The 15,936-nt window shown below is 44.5% G+C and overlaps 1 protein-coding gene across 2 annotated transcripts in view; it reads left to right on the top strand.

Moving 5' to 3' along the window:
- psen1 (presenilin 1) overlaps positions 1–15,232 on the top strand; it is a 116,801-nt gene extending 101,569 nt beyond the window's left edge. For both annotated transcript variants that reach the window (XM_086003781.1, XM_086003782.1), the window contains 5 exons: positions 2,692–2,790; positions 2,878–2,964; positions 6,735–6,959; positions 10,979–11,097; positions 14,142–15,232. In XM_086003781.1, coding sequence (XP_085859907.1) covers positions 2,692–2,790; positions 2,878–2,964; positions 6,735–6,959; positions 10,979–11,097; positions 14,142–14,297 — 686 coding nt within the window. In that variant the 3' untranslated portion in view covers positions 14,298–15,232. The remainder of the gene's footprint in view (positions 1–2,691; positions 2,791–2,877; positions 2,965–6,734; positions 6,960–10,978; positions 11,098–14,141) is intronic.
- The last annotated feature ends 704 nt before the right edge of the window (positions 15,233–15,936 follow it).

The following is a 15,936-nucleotide window of genomic DNA, read 5'->3' on the forward strand; positions in this document are numbered from 1 at the left end:
TACCTGCCAGCTCGCCACCTGCTGAGCGTTTTCTCCTCCGGGAATTTAGGAGTCGGTCCAACAGGCTTGTCCAACCTCCTCAGCGATTGACTCTTCTCATTAAAGACAATTCTGGGGGGGCGTATGTGGCAAAGCCACTAAGAGACTCTCTCAGTGACTGGTACAATTGCCTTTAATCATGTTTATTACCTTTTTAATGTTGGCTCTGGTTAAACAGAGCTAGATCGTCAAAATCGTGATCTGATGCGATGACATCATCACGTGGGTCATGTGACGTTCCAACGGCGGGAAACGTGATGACGTCAGAGGTAGAGGGCGTTTCCAGCTAGTCCTCGTGTGGAGTGATAGTGAATAGACCTGTTTAGAGCTTCTCCTGCATTTTCTTGTAAAGTTTTAGTACATTAAACTCAGTTTGTTAACTACTAGTGAGTTTATAGATTCTTTGCTAGGAGTGCAGAGACTCCTACAGACAGACTTGCATTTCAATAGCACCTTTCACGACCTCAGGACGTCCCAAAGCACTTTACAACCAATTAAGCACTTTTGAAGTGTGGTAATGTAGCAAAAGAAGCAGCCAATTTACGTACAGCAAACTCCCACAACAGCAATGTGATAATGACCAGATAATCTGGGTTTTTTTAGTGATTGAGAGATAAATATTGGCCCGGAGATGGTCTCACACCAGGCCTGCTGGGCCAGTATTGATATTTTAGACCCCGAGCTGAGCTTGCAGCCCCATATCCTCCCCATCACAAAGACTGCCTACTTCCACCTCTAGCAGACTCTACAATACCAATTGACGTAATAAAACTCACTACGTACTTGGTTTGAGCATAAAGCAAGGCTTTAATCAACTTGTTTCAGAACATGGAAGTCTAGTTGTACTTCACTAGTTCCTTGTCTTACAAAATGTCCCTGGCAAGCTGGGACCGACGCCCGAGTATTTATACTCCTTGGATGGCGCCACCAGCTGGCCGTCCAGCGTTATTTCACGAGTAGTTTCTTGATGATGAGATTTATAACACCAATGCCGTCCTGGCCGGCCTCCCATTCTCTGTAAACTCCAGCTCCTCCAAAACCCCGTGTCTGTGTTCTAACTCGCACCAAGTTCAGCTCATCCATCACACCTGTGCTCACTGACCTGTATCGGCTTCTGCCTCCCAAATCCCTCGATTTTTAAAATTATATATTCATATATATTCAATCATGTGTTGGCAGAGTAGATAAAGAGAAACTGTTTTCACTGGCAGGCGGGTTGATAACCAGAGGACACAGATTTCAGGTAAGTGGCAAAAGAACCAGAGGTGAAATGAGACATTCAGCACAGGCACGATGGGCCGAATGGTCTTCTGTGCCATATCATTCTATGATTTTTTTTTTTACATAATGCAATGCCTAATAGGGTGGTGGAAGCAGATTTAATAGCTTTCAAAAGGGAATGTTATGCATGCTAAAAAAGGAAAAACTTTCAGGGCTGTGAGGAAAGATCAAGGGAGTGGGACTACTTGGAGAGCTCTTTCAAAGAGCCGGCACAGGTCTGATGGGCCGAATGGCGGCCTCCTGTGCTGTATGATCCTATCGTCTTTAAATCCCTCTATTGGCCTCACCCCTCTCCACCTCTAAACTTCTACAACCCCTGCCCCAAACTCTCTGTACGTTTAACTTTGGCCTGTTGTACATTTTCCCCCTTCATTCCACCATTGGCAGACGTGCCTTCAGCCGCCTAGGCTCCAAGCTCTGGAATTCCGTCCCTAAACCATTCTGTGCTGCCACCTCTCTCACCTGTAAGACCTTCCTTAAAACCCACCTCTGACCAAGCTTTTGGTCACATCTCCTGATATCTCCTCCAATGGCTTCACGTCCATTTTTTGGTTATACTTCTGTGAAGTACTTGGGGATGTTTATCTACATTAAAAGCACTATATGACGATATATTGGCCTTTGAATGGGTACAGCACCGATTCACCAGAATTATACCAGGGTTTAGAGTTAAATTATGAGGACAGTTTGCATAAATTTGATTTATATTCCTTCAATTTAGATGGTTGAAGGGTGATCTAATCGAGGTGTTTAAAATAATTAAGGGATTCGATAGGATAGATGCAGAGAAACAATTTCCTCTGGTGGGGGAATCCAGAACAAGGGGGCAGAACCTTAAAATTAGAGTTAGGCTGTTCAGGAGTGAAATCAGACATCACAGAATTCACACAAAGGGTAGTGGAAATCTGGAATTCTCTCCCCTCCCCTGCACACCCCCCCCCCCCCCCCCCCCAAAAAAAAGCTGTGGATGCTGGGGAACAATTGGAGTTTAAGAATGAGATGAACAGATTTGTCTTGGTAATGTCATGATCTAATTGAATGGTGGAACAGGCTCAAGGGTCTGAATGGCCTTCTGTAGTTCCTATAACGGTTCCTCCTTCTCCAAGTTATTGTGTGGTGTTCTGCCTTCTGCAACTTGGCAGTTACATTGTCGCTCCCTGTTGCACTGTTGGGTACAAATGGACTGAGAATACACCCTTCATCAATGTGATATAAAAGAGGTATTAATGTGTTTTTATTTCTCTCTCTTGTTCCCTCTTCACTTGTGGTTTAGTGTGTAAGAATTGTTTTAATTCAGTTTTCCATTTCCTTATACCTTTTCTATCAAATGATGGCCCACGGTTTGTATTGAGCAAGTGTTGTGTTTTTCAGATCTAGTAGCAGTGCTGTGCCCCAAGGGCCCCTTGCGTATTCTAGTCGAGACTGCCCAAGAGAGAAATGAACCGATATTTCCAGCTCTGATCTATTCCTGTAAGTTCAGATTTTTTTTTTTCTTTTCGACTCTTTAACTGAAAATCTCAGTGCACTGGTTTAACTCTCGTGTTTGATCTTGCGTAGCGACGATGGTATGGCTGGTTAACATGGCAGATGTTGATCCAGAAGCAAGGCCAAGCCCTCCGAACGATTCTGGTTCTGCACCTCACAGTGAGTACAACATTTTGTTTTGCTAAGCTTTATGGAAAAGTTGTATAATAAAACCATATAAATCAGACTCATTGTTTCATCATGTGTAAACCTGTCTTCACTTCTCTAATTCTGTCCTTGTTAGTGTTGCGTTTAATGTATGAATAATGTTTATATAATACTTTCAATTACGATGTGCAAAAATACCAGCCCAAATAGCAGAGGAAGGTTTTACTTAAATCTTTTGTAACAAGCTAAAATCTCAAATTTTGAAAAAGTTGCAGAGGTTTAGAAAACATAATTAAAAGGGAATGCTTCGGATAAGTACAATAAATAATTTATGCTTTCCCCACCTTCAACCTTTTGCCATTTGTCTTTTTATTGCCTTTCATGTTTATAGGTTCATGGGTGTCCTGTACTCTGATCAGAAGATAGATCCAGCTAAGGAAGGTCATTCAGTCTGTCTTAACTCGTTCAATCCCCACTCTCAATCACATCATCCAACTGTTTCTTAAATAGTTCAAGTTTCACTTCCACTACTCTACCGAGAAGTCCTTGATCCCTTTTTCTGTGAGCAAGAATCTCCTGTCTTAAACTTGCCATCTACCAGTTTGAACCTGTGGCCCCTTGTGCTACTGTTGTAGTTTCAGATGAAATAGTGTTAGTTTTAGAATATTTTAAAGTGGTTTAAATGGTCAAAGTATCCCAGCATGCTTTGCTTTAGCATTTTAGCCAGAGTGCGAATGTGGGGGAAAGTGGAAATTGAATCTTGTCTCTGTATGAACAAACTCAATAGACAGAGAATGATAAACACCCAGGTCAAGAGATGGCCCATACCGAGATAAGGAACTATTTACTGAGACACCACATACCACAGTGAAAGGTAAAGATTGGCCTATGCGTTGCAGTACAATAAACAAAACTTGTAGGACAGAATTGGAATCCGAAAAGATTAGAACGTGGCCTAAACACCTCAAACGTGCACCTATACATACTGTTGGGCGTACATTTTTTTTTTATTCGTTTGAGATATGGGTGTCACTGGCAAGGCCAGCATTTATTGCCCATCCCTAATTGCCAACGAGAAGGTGGTGGTGAGCTGCCGCCTTGAACCGCTGCAGTCCATGTGCTGAAGGCACTCCCATAGTGCTGTTAGGGAAGGAGTTCCACAATTTTGACCCAACGACAATGAAGGATCGACGATATACTTACAAGTCAGGCTGGTGTGCGACTCGGAGGGAACTTGGAGGTGGTGGTGGTGTTCACATGCACCTGCTGCCCTTTTCCTTCTAGGCGGTAGAGGTCGTGGGTTTCGGGGGTGCTGTTGAAGAAGCCTTGGCGAGTTGCTGCAGTGCATCTTGTAGATAGTACACACTGCAGCCACGGTACGCCGGTGGTGGAGGGAGTGAATGTTTAAGGTGGTGGATGGGGTGCCAATCAAGCAGGCTGCTTTGTCCCAGATGGCGTCGAGCTGCTTGTGTTGTTGGAGCTGCACTCATCCAGGCAAGTGGAGGGTATTCCACCATACTCCTGACTTGTGTACTTTTTTTTTTTTAAAAGTCACCTCCTACAAGGCCACAGAAAGCTTGTTTCTCCAGTCTGTCCTTGAAACTAATCTTTAGCATCAGAAGACTTACGTGACTTTCTTCTGCACTAGCTCCAGGACATTGGATGTCTCCCTTGAGCCTCTGTGACCAGAACTGGATAGAGTCTGACCAGAGCACAATACAGTTTAAGCACAACACAATCCAACTTGTTTTCTGCGCTCCTCCAATTCTGGTCTCTTGTTCAGCCCAATTTTCATCGCTCCACAAGGCCGCTGTATAAATGTTTTAACTATGTATTTCAGCATTCTATTTATTATGCAGGTATTGGGTGCGCATGTTCAAAAGCAGAGATATTTGTCTGCCACAAATGTCTGAAAACAAGTGTTCTCAGAGTTGAAGAGTAGATGTACAGCAAAAAAGAAAACCCTTGTCCTGTGTTACAATAGCATGTCCACTCCTCCAAATTGGGCACAGGGCTCTCTACAGTGTGCTGCAAGTTACAGGAAGAAAAAGCAGAGAAATTCCTATGCTTGTCCCTACTCCAGTTTCTCCAACTGATTGATGCTTCCTACTCTGTGTATTTAGCTTTTAGAAAAGAAATGCCAGTTATTGTATAGCAATATTTTCAAGTGTCCCAGCTGAATTTTACCAGTAACGAGCATGTTTGGTGGCACATATATTTTGTTCATAAGGTGGCAAGGTCGCTTTGATTGCCCGTCTTAGTTCCCTTGAAGACTATGATAGACTACCTTGACCTGTTGCAGTCTGTGTGGTGATGGGGCTCCCACGATGATGTCAGGAATTCCAGGCTGTTGACCTGGCAACAATGAAGGAACAGCGAGATACGCCCAGGTCAGGGTGGTGTGTGGTTGGAAGGGAACTTGGAGGTGATGTTGCTCCTCTTGTCCTTCTCAGTAGTACAGCTCATGGCAAAGGAAGTGCTGTCAACAACAACTTGCATTTATATAGCGCCTTTAACGTAGTAAAACATCCCAAGAGACTTCACAGCAGCGTTGTCAGAGAAAATTTGGTACCAACCCATGAGATATTGGTCAAAGAGGTATGTTCTAAGGAGCATCTTAAAGTAGGAGCGAGAAGCGAAGAGATTTAGGGAGGGAATTCCAAAGCTTGTGGCCTAGGCAACTAAAAATGTCTGCCAGTGGTGGGGTGAAGGAAATTGGGGATGTGCAAGAGGCCAGAATTGGAGGAACACAGAGATCTCCAAAGGATTGTAGGGCTGGAGGAAATTAGAGATAGGGGTGAGGCCATGGAGGGATTTGAACCCAAGGATCAGAATTTTAAATTGGGCGTTGCCAGACCGAGAACCAATGAAGGTCAGTGAGCACAGGGGTGATGGGTGAACTGTCAACATAAGCTGCACCCCAATTGTACATTGAATTTCGTCTAATATATTTAGGTTGTGTTACTAGGCTGATTGGGTGTACAATACCTGATGAGTTTTCGTGGAGTTTTTTTGTCCTTGAACCTGGTGACGAAGATTAAGGCTCTGAATAGTACCAAATGCAGAGCTCTTGGTTATTATTTCAGGCTCCAAGAGTTACTTTTATTTTCTATGGAGAAATGTAGAGGTATGATTGTAGTTGCTAGATAGTTGTGATTGTGATGAGTCGCATGGAGCCACAGTCTCCTGGATCTTCGCTTGTTTGTCTTGGGGGTGGGGCCGGAGAAGAATTTCCCAAAGTTTTTCCTGAATTGGTTGCAGCTTTCTTTTTGCTCTGACTATTTTTTTGTCTCCCAGGATATTCTGTGGTTCCATGCTAGGCGAACAGTGTAAGAGGCAGAATCATAGAATTGTACAGCACAGGAGGAGGCCATTCGGCCCATCATGCCTGTGCCGGCTCTTTGAAAGAGCGATCCAATTAGTCCCACTCCCCTGCTCTTTCCCCATAACCCTGCACATTTTTCTTTTCCAAGTATTTATCTAACTCCCTTTTTGAAAGTTACTATTGAATCCGCTTCCACCACCCTTTCAGGCAGTGCATTCCAGATCACAACAACTCTCACTAGGTTGCACCATTGACTGGATTGAGTTGGCCTGTGATGCTCTTTGCTCGCCCCCTTTTACAATGTATGTTGTTGAGCCAAGACTTGAGCTGATGTCGGCCTTTGTGTTGATGACTGTTGCGGTTTGTACTCAAGTACAATGCGACCGTGTTAATTTGACCTAGTGGAAATGGTAACTGACTGGTAATAATGTGGCTCCTTTCCCATTAACTTTTGCAGCCCTTGCACTTAATCAGACTAGTGCTGACGATGGTGCAACCCATGCTGACGATGGTGCAACCCATGCTGGCGACGGTGCAACCCATGCAGACGATGGAGGATTCAGCCAAGAGTGGACAGACAACAGAGACACCAGGTTGGGCCCTATGGAATCGACCCAGGAGAGTCGGGCGGCTGTGCAGTCACTGCCAAGCCCTCCAGTGGCAATTGAAGATCCAGAGGAGAGTAAGTAACTACACCACTGGAAGGAACCGATTGTTAGACTCGCACCAAGTCCTGTTCACCCATCACCCCTGTGCTCGCTGGCCTACATTGACCCCTGGTCCAGCAATTCCTCGATTTTTTTAATTCTCATCCTCATGTTCAAATCCCTCCATCGTCTCACCGCTCCCCTCCCTATCTCTGTAACCTCGTCCAGCCCTATAACCCTCCGAGATCTCTGTGCTCCTCCAATTCTGGCCTCTTGCACATTATGTGGGAGACGATCACCAATAAATACAATAGGGAATTCAGCAGAAACTTCTTTACCCAGAGAGTGGTTATAATGTGCATCTTGCTACCACATGGAGTAGCTGAGGCAAATAGCATAGGTGGATTTAAGGGGAAGCTAGATTTACACGAGGAAGAAAGGAATAGAAGCGTATGCTGATGGGGTTAGATAAAAAGGGGTGGGAGGAGGTCCGTGTGGAGCATGGACCTGTTGGGCCAAGTGGCCTGTTTAAGAACATAAAAACATATAACGTAAGAAATTGGAGCAGGAGTCGGCCATACGGCCCCTCGCGCCTGCTCCACCATTCAATAAGATCATGGCTGATCTTCGACCTCAACTCCACTTTCCTGCCCGATCTCCATATCCCTTGATTCCTCTGGAGTCCAAAAATCTATCTATCGACCTTGAATATGCTCAACGACTGAGCATCCACAGCCCTCTAGGGGTAGAGAATTCCAAAGATTCACAACCCTCTGAGTAAAGAAATCCCTCCTCATCTCAGTCTAAATGGCCGACCCCTTATCCTGAGACTATGCCCCCTAGCTCTAGACTCTCCAGCCAGGGGAAACAACCTCTCAGCATCTACCCTGTCAATCCCCCTCAGAATCTTGTATGTTGCAATGAGATCACCTCTCATTCTTCTAAACTCCAGAGAGTATCGGCCCATTCTACACAATCTCTCATCATAGGACAGCCCCCTCAATCCAGGAATCAATCTAGTGAACCTTCGTTGCACCGTCTCTAAGGCAAGTATATCCTTCCTTAAGTAAGGAGACCAAAACTGTGCAGAGTGCTCCAGGTGTGGGCTCACCAAGGCCCTATACAATTGTAGCAAGACTTCCTTACTCTTATACTCCAACCCTCTAGCAGTAAAGGCCAACATGCCATTTGCCTTCCTAATTGCTTGCTGTACCTGCAGGCTAACTCTCTGTATTTCTTGTACTAGGCCACCCAAATCTCTCTGAACACACACATTTAATAGTTTCTCACCATTTAAAAAATATTCTGTTTTTTTATTCTTCCTACCAAAGTGAATAACCTCACATTTCCCCACATTATACTCCATCGCCCACCTTATTGCCCACTCACAACCTGTCCATATCCCTTTGCAGACTCTTTGCATCCTCCCCACAGCTTACTGTCCCACCTAGCTTTATATCGTCGGCAAACTTGGTTACATTGCACTCAGTCCCTTCATCTAAGTTATTGATACAGATTGTAAATAGCTGAGGCCCAAGCACTGATCCTTGTGGCACCCCACTAGTTACAGCCTGCCAATCTAAAAATGACCTGTTTATCCCTACTCTGTTTCCTGTCTGTTAACCAATCCTTTATCCATGCCAATACATTATCCCCAACCCCATGTGCCCTTATCTTGCTGAACAACCTTTTATGTGGCACCTTATCGAAAGCCTTTCGGAAAACCAACATCCACTGGTTCCCCTTTATCTACCATGCTAGTTATATCCTCAAAAAACTCTAATAAATTTTTCAAACACTTATTTCCCTTTCATAAAACCATGTTGACTCTGCCTAATCATACTATGATTTTCTAAGTACCCTGTTGCCACTTCCTTAATAATGGATTCCAGCATTTTCCCAACGACTGATGTCAGGCTAACTGGCCTGTAGTTCCCTGTTTTCTCTCTGCTTCCTTTCTTGAATACCTTCCAATCCGCTGGGACCGTTCCTGAATCGAGGGAATTTTGGAAGATCACAACCAATGCATCCACTATCCCTGCAGCCGCCTCTTTTCAAACACTAGGATATAGGCCATCGGGTCCAGGGGATTTGTCTGCTTTTAGTCCCATTAGTTTCTCAAGTAATTTTTTGCTATTGATATTAATTACTTTAAGTTCCTTGCTCTATTTAGCCCCTTGGTTCCCCACTATTTTTGGTATACTTTTTGTGTCAGCTACTGTAAAGACATATACAAAATATTTGTTTAAAGTCTATGCCATTTCCTTGTTTCCCAATATAATTTCTTCTGTCTCAGCCTCTAAGGGACCAACACTTACTTTTGCTACTCTTTTTTACATACTTGTAGAAGCTCTTACAATCTATTTTTATATTTCTTGCTAGTTTACTCTCGTGTTTGATTTTTCTCCCTTTTTATCAATTTTTGGTCATCCTTTGCTGATTTTCTAAAGCTGTCCCAATCCTCAGGCTTACTACTATTCTTTGCAACATTGCCCCCCCACCCAACAACTCTTCACCACCCCCCCCCCCTTTTTTTAGTTTAAGGCCCTATCTGCAGCCCTAGTTATTCAATTTGCCAGGACACTGGTCCCAGCCCGGTTTAAGTGGAGACCAACCCAAAGGAACAGCTCCCTCTCTCCCCAGTACTGGTGCCGGTGCCAGTGTCCCAGAAATCGAAACCCCTTCCTTCCACACCACTCTGAGCCACGTATTTAACTCTCTGATCTGCTTGTCCCTATGCCAATTTGCGCATGGCTCAGGTAACAATCCAGAGATTATTACCTTTTTGAGGTTCTGCTTTTTAATTTAGACCCTAGCTCCTCAAACTGTCTCTCAGCAGAACCTCATTCCTAGTTTTACCTATGTTGTTGGTTCCTACGTGGACCACGACAATTGGATCCTCCCCCTCCAACAGAGCCTTCGGAACTCCTGGTCGCGGCTGCAGAGAACAGTATCTATCCCCCTGACTATACTGTCCCATACCCCATACAACTACCACATTGCTTTTCACTCTTTTCCCTGCCCCCCCCCCCCCCCCGCTTGAATGGCCTCCTGTATCATGGTGCCGTGGCCAGTTAGCTCATCCATCCTGCAGACTTTGCTCTCATCCACACAGGCAGTAAGAACCTCATACCTGTTTGATAAGGGCAAAGGCTGAGGTTCCTCCAGTGCTGCACCTGAGCTCCCCTTACCTGCCTGAGTTGCAGTCACACCCCCTCCTGTCCCTGACCACTAACCAGACCTGTACTAATACCTAACCTAAGGGGTGTGACAGCCTCCTGGATCAAAGTATCCAAGTAACTCTTCTCCCCCCACCCGCCCCTCCATGATGTCCCGCAATGTCTCCAGCTCAACAACTCTGAGCTGAAGTTCCTTGAGTTGCAGGCACTTACTGCAGACGTGGTCGTCCGGGATCACAATGCTCTCCACAAACCCCCGCTTGCTGCAGTTGTGGCACACCACCTGCACTGTCATTCCTTTATAACCTTGTTTTGATTATTTAATGTATTTAATTAGCTTAGCTTACTGTTTAGTTTTTAACCAATTACTAGATCTAGTTTAAGTTCTAGGTAGATGAAATTAAATATTTACCTGAGGCAAAAAGCAACAACTCCTTCCCACTCTCTCCAAATTTCCAAGTTCAACACACTCTGTGCAGACCACTCAGTTTCTGTGCTATACATTCGATGCAATTCACATTCAGTGCCAGGGTTGTGTGCATTAACACTACAGTGAGCTAGACTGATCAGGCCTTCTGTTTGTAAACTGTACATAGCTGAAAGTTTTTTTACATTTTAAAAGAAAACATTTGTGATGGGGTGATTAGGGATGGGCAATAAATGCTGGCCTTGCCAGCGACGCCCACATCCCAGGAACAAATAAAAAAGATGTATTGCAATTATTGCTGGCCTGCTGTGCTCTTAATGTAACTGGAAAATCCCTCATCAATTGTTCTTCCCTCTTCCCTCTCCCCTCTCCTTTCTTCCCCCACCACCCCTTTCAGTTGGAGTCACTATTTTATTCATCACTGTCTGATCCTATTCTTTTATTTAAGGGGGTGTGAAGCTTGGTTTAGGCGACTTCATATTCTACAGTGTTCTTGTTGGAAAAGCATCGGCAGCAGCAAGTGGAGACTGGAATACAACTCTGGCCTGCTTCGTAGCAATATTAATTGTGAGTATATCACGGGAATTTCCCAGACCAGCCTAGAAAATATAAACAACAGGTTCTGTTGCAATCAAGTAAAAGTACCAAAAAAACTCAGCAAATTGTGAAACATCAACTGTGAAACATTGCAGAATACTAAAGGCACTGACTCTTGCTGGGGTACAGCCCTCTGCTACCTTGTCTGAGACTCTATTCCTGTTAATCTTATTTGGTGTTAATCTTATTCAGTGTTGGTAAGCAATTTGACCTCTGAAGACACCTCGGCTAAATCTGGTTCTACCTTTTCTTGACAGGTGCATTCTAGTAAGGGTCACTGAAGTGGATATTCTGGCTAATATACGCCTACTTTTCTTCGAACCTCTGCTCTGCCTCCCACCCCTGCTCTGTTTCCTCCCCCCAACCCCTGCTCTGCCTCCTCCCCCCCCAACCCCTGCTCTGCCTCCCACCCCTGCTCTGCCTCCTCCTCCCACCCCTGGGTGTCCTTGTACATGAGTCACTGAAAGTGAATGTGCAGATGCAGCAAGCCATTAGGAAGGCAAATGGTATGCTGGCCTTCATTACAAGAGGATTTGAGTACAGGAGTAAAGAAGTCTTACTCCAATTATATAGGGCCTTGGTGGGACCACACCTGGAGTACTGTGTACAATTTTGGTCTCCTTACCTAAGGAAGAATATACTTGCCATAGAGGGAGTGCAACGAAGGTTCACGAGATTGATTCCTGGGATGGCGGGACTGTCGTATGAGAAGAGATTGAGTAAACTAGGCCTGTATTATCTTGAATTCAGAAGAATGAGAGGGGATCTCATTGAAGCATACAAAATTATTACAGGGCTTGATAGTGTGGATGCTGGGAGAATGTTTCCCTTGGCTGGGGAGTCTAGAACCAGGGGCCACAGCCTCAGGGTAAAGGGTAGGCCATTCAGGACTGAGATGAGAAGAAATTTCTTCACACAGAGGGTGGTGAATCTTTGGAATTCTCTACCCCAGAGGGCGGTGGAGGCTCAGTCACTGGGTATATTCAAAACAGAAGTCGATAGATTTCTGACTAGTAAGGGCATCAAGGGATATGGTGATAGGGCCGGTGAATGGAGTTGAGGCAGAAGATCAGCCATGATCTCATTGAATGGCAGAGCAGGCTCGAACGGCCAAATGGCCTACTCCTGCTCCTAATTCTTATGTTCTTATGCTCTGCCTCCTCCTCCCCCCATCCTGCTGTACCTCCTTCCTTCCCCCCCCCCCCCCGCTCTGCTCTGCCACCCGCCAAAAAATGGGCTTCAGTGCTGAAATAACAGTGGGCTTTGTACTTCCATGTTAATAAACTAAATTGAAACCGCTAATTATTCACAATGGAATCAGACTTTGGCGAATGTGTGAGCCAGATTAGTGAGGTGACTGCAGTTTGTTCACTGGTCACAGTGAGTTGAGTGACATTCCAGCAGAGTCTTTACACAGCCTGGAAAAGTCTGCCTTTAAGAAGCTGACCCTGTGAAACATCTGTGAGATTGGTACAGCGAATGGCTCACATACTGAATATTCTGTTATAGTTAAGCTGTGAGGGGGTTATGTTCTTTGACTAAATAGTTAGTCTGAGATCTATGGTCCTCCTGGCGAGGCAGATTTTACAGGGAAGGTTAGATGAAGATCATTTTCTTTTACTAGGCTCTCCTACAGCCTGCGAACAGGATGTCATGTAATGTTCAGCTAACGCGATGCAGTGTCAAGAGAAGGCTGAGGGGTCTTTAAAGTTATGAAAGGGCTTGATAAGGTAGATATGGGGCAAATGTTTCCACATGCAGGGGAGACCAGAACTAGGGGCCGTAAGTATAAGATAGTCACTAATAAATCCAACAGGGGATTCAGGAGAAACTCTTTTTACCCAGAGAGTGGTTAGAATGTGGAACTCACTACCACAGGGAGTGGTTGAGGCGAATAGCGTAGATGCATTTAAGGGGAAGCTAGATAAGTACATGAGGGAGAAAGGAATTGAAGGGTATGCTGATGGGGTGAGATGGAGAACAGTGGGAGAAGTGAAGCATAAACACCGGCATGGACCAGTTGGGCCAAATGGCCTGTCACCGTGCTGTAAGACTATGTAAGGTGCTGTAAGTGACCCGTGCAGAATAAACTGGAATTACTTTTTGCTGGTCTTGTAGAGAGTACAGCACAGATTCACTAGAATAATCCCAGGGCTTATAGGGTTAAATTATACAGGTAGGTTGCAGAAACCTGGCTTGTATTCCCTTGAGTTTAGACGGTTGAGGCATGATCTAATCTAGGTGTTTAAAATGATCTGGGATTCGATCGAGTAGTTAGAGAGAAACTGTTTCCTGGGGTGGGAGAGTCCAGAACAAGGGGGCATAACCTTAAAATGAGCGAGGCCGTTCAGGAGTGAAACCAGGAAGCACTTTTTCCCTAAAGGGTAGTGGAAATCTGGAACACACTCCCTCAAAAGGCTGTGAATTCTGGGACAATTGGAGCGCTCAAGACTGAGATCGACAGATTTTTATTAGTTAAGGGTATTAAGGGATATGGAGCAAAGGCAGGTAAATAGAGTTGAGGTGCAGATCAGCCATGATCTAATTGAGGGGCTGAATGGCCTCCTCCTGTTCCTATAATTCCCTATGTTCCTAACCTTTTTCTTTCTTGTACCCCTAATTTCCTTCATTTTTTTAAAATTCTGACCAAATGTGTGAGTAGGCAACGTGGCTCTGGACCTCTGACTGACTGGAACATACCCAGGCTGGGTGTGATCACCTTATTCTATCTGCTGTACTGCTGGTGGCTGCAGCAGCACTTTGTACAATTACTGTTCCTACTTAAAATAAATGTTTCTTCAGGGAGTTCCTTTCTTGGTGCGGATGTGGTTGGTTGGGGGAAGGAAAATATCTCGCCCCCACATCAAGCACACCGCCTGAGAAAGCCAAGAAGTGCTTGATGTTAATCTGTGTAAATTGAACTGCCTTGTCCTCCCTTTTCGTGTTTCTTTTTGGGGAGGGGAGTTGGGAGGATGTAACCCAGATTGATAATTTGCCTCCTGTTTGTGTTTCAGGGTTTGTGCCTTACTCTCCTGCTGCTTGCCATCTTTAAGAAGGCTTTACCAGCACTTCCAATCTCAATTACGTTTGGGCTAGTTTTCTACTTTGCGACAGATAACCTGGTCCGTCCGTTCATGGACCAGCTTGCTTTACATCAGTTTTATATATAGAACCTCCCTTTTTTTGTATTAAAGTGTTTCACAGATGTACTGTAATGATATAGTCACGCTGAGAACTGGAAAAGGGACTTCTTATAATCGGTGTAACCATATCAGAAGTAGAGAACAATAAAGCGGTGTGGAACCTGTGTGGATTATAATTACCTGCTCAACTCCTGTTTCTAATCCGGTTAACGCCAGTGACGCACTTCCGAAGAAAGTCAACTTTGTGTGTCTGCGGGACTGGTTGCCATTTTAACATCTCAAAGCACTTCTACTGAAGTGTAACAGGGTCAAAGCAGAGAATTGCAGGGGGATGGTGCTGAAAGATTAGCACAGCCTCTTTCAGGATGCACTGTTTCTGTACATAGTGTTACAATGCAATGAAAACAAACTGTGTCTCCATTCATTTTCCAAAATGTTCCTTCACTTGCTAATTTATTGCTATGTAAAAGATTTTTGTACTTTCAGAAAGGTTTTCCATGCTGGTGGTGGCCCCCTTTAAGTAAACACAGGTCTTGAATAGACGCACCATAAACTTTACTTCACCCCGAACTGAACTTTTTATTTCCAAATTGGTGGTTAAACAACAACGTACTTTTGAAATAAAAACAGGAAATGCTGGAAACATTCAGCGGGTCAGTTAGTATCTGTGCAGAGAGCAAGGCAGTGTTAAAGTTCCAGGTCTATGACTGGGCCTCCTGACTGTTTCCCAGCACTTTGTTGTTTCAGATTTCCAGCAACTGCGATATTTTGCTTTTTGTACCGATGTACTTTTTTAAAAAGTTTATACCGATCAGACGCTGTGGATTTTGTGATGTTTTGAGAAGATGCACACAAATGTATCGAACCTCTTTGTAAAGCAGTTGGGTTCTTGATGGAACCAATTGGACTTTCTTCTTTCTGGTCCCTAATTAGTAGCAATTAAAAGTTAGTTATACACTGGAGTTTCGCCTCTTGCCACCTTCCTTCTATCGATCAAGGTTAATAATCCCCATTGTCCAATGGGGAGGATTGGGAGTCAGCAGGAACTTCTTTGAGACTGGCATTTTCCACGGGAAGCGAGGGAGATATGGAATCTAATCGAGGTGTTTAAAATGAGTAAAGGATTAGATAGCACTTTTTCACATGAGGTAGTGGAAATCTGGAACACTCCCTCGAAAGGCTGTGGATGCTGGAGGTCAGTTGAAGCTTTCAAGGCTTGAGATTGATAGATCTTTGTTAGGTAAAGGTATAGAGACGTGGAACAAAGGTGGGTAAATGGAGTCAAGATACAGATCAGACATGATCTCATTGAATGACTGTACAGGCTTAAGGGGCTGAATAGCCTCCTCATGTTCCTATGATCAGTCTACCCAAATATGGCTGGTACATTCAAAGGACATGCGAATGAAAGCATATGTTCCTGGTGTTTAAGACTGCCAAGGTGGAGTGAGCTGTTTACAATCCAAGGGTGGGTGTGATCTGTTTAGCTGATCACAGGATAACACACTGCAAAGCCTAAAGCAGGTGGTGAAATGTTGTACAATTATTTTGGGGCCTGCCGACCTCGCTACACTGGCAGCCTTGATGCACAAACCTCACCACTCCCTGACACGGGGAATCCTGCAGGAGCTCCAATCAAACGATGTTAAGTTTCAGGCTCAAGCTT

This window comes from Somniosus microcephalus, chromosome 12, assembly GCF_052327205.1.
Source record: "Somniosus microcephalus isolate GS21.2 chromosome 12, FLI_Smic_1.0, whole genome shotgun sequence".
NCBI lineage: Eukaryota > Metazoa > Chordata > Chondrichthyes > Squaliformes > Somniosidae > Somniosus > Somniosus microcephalus.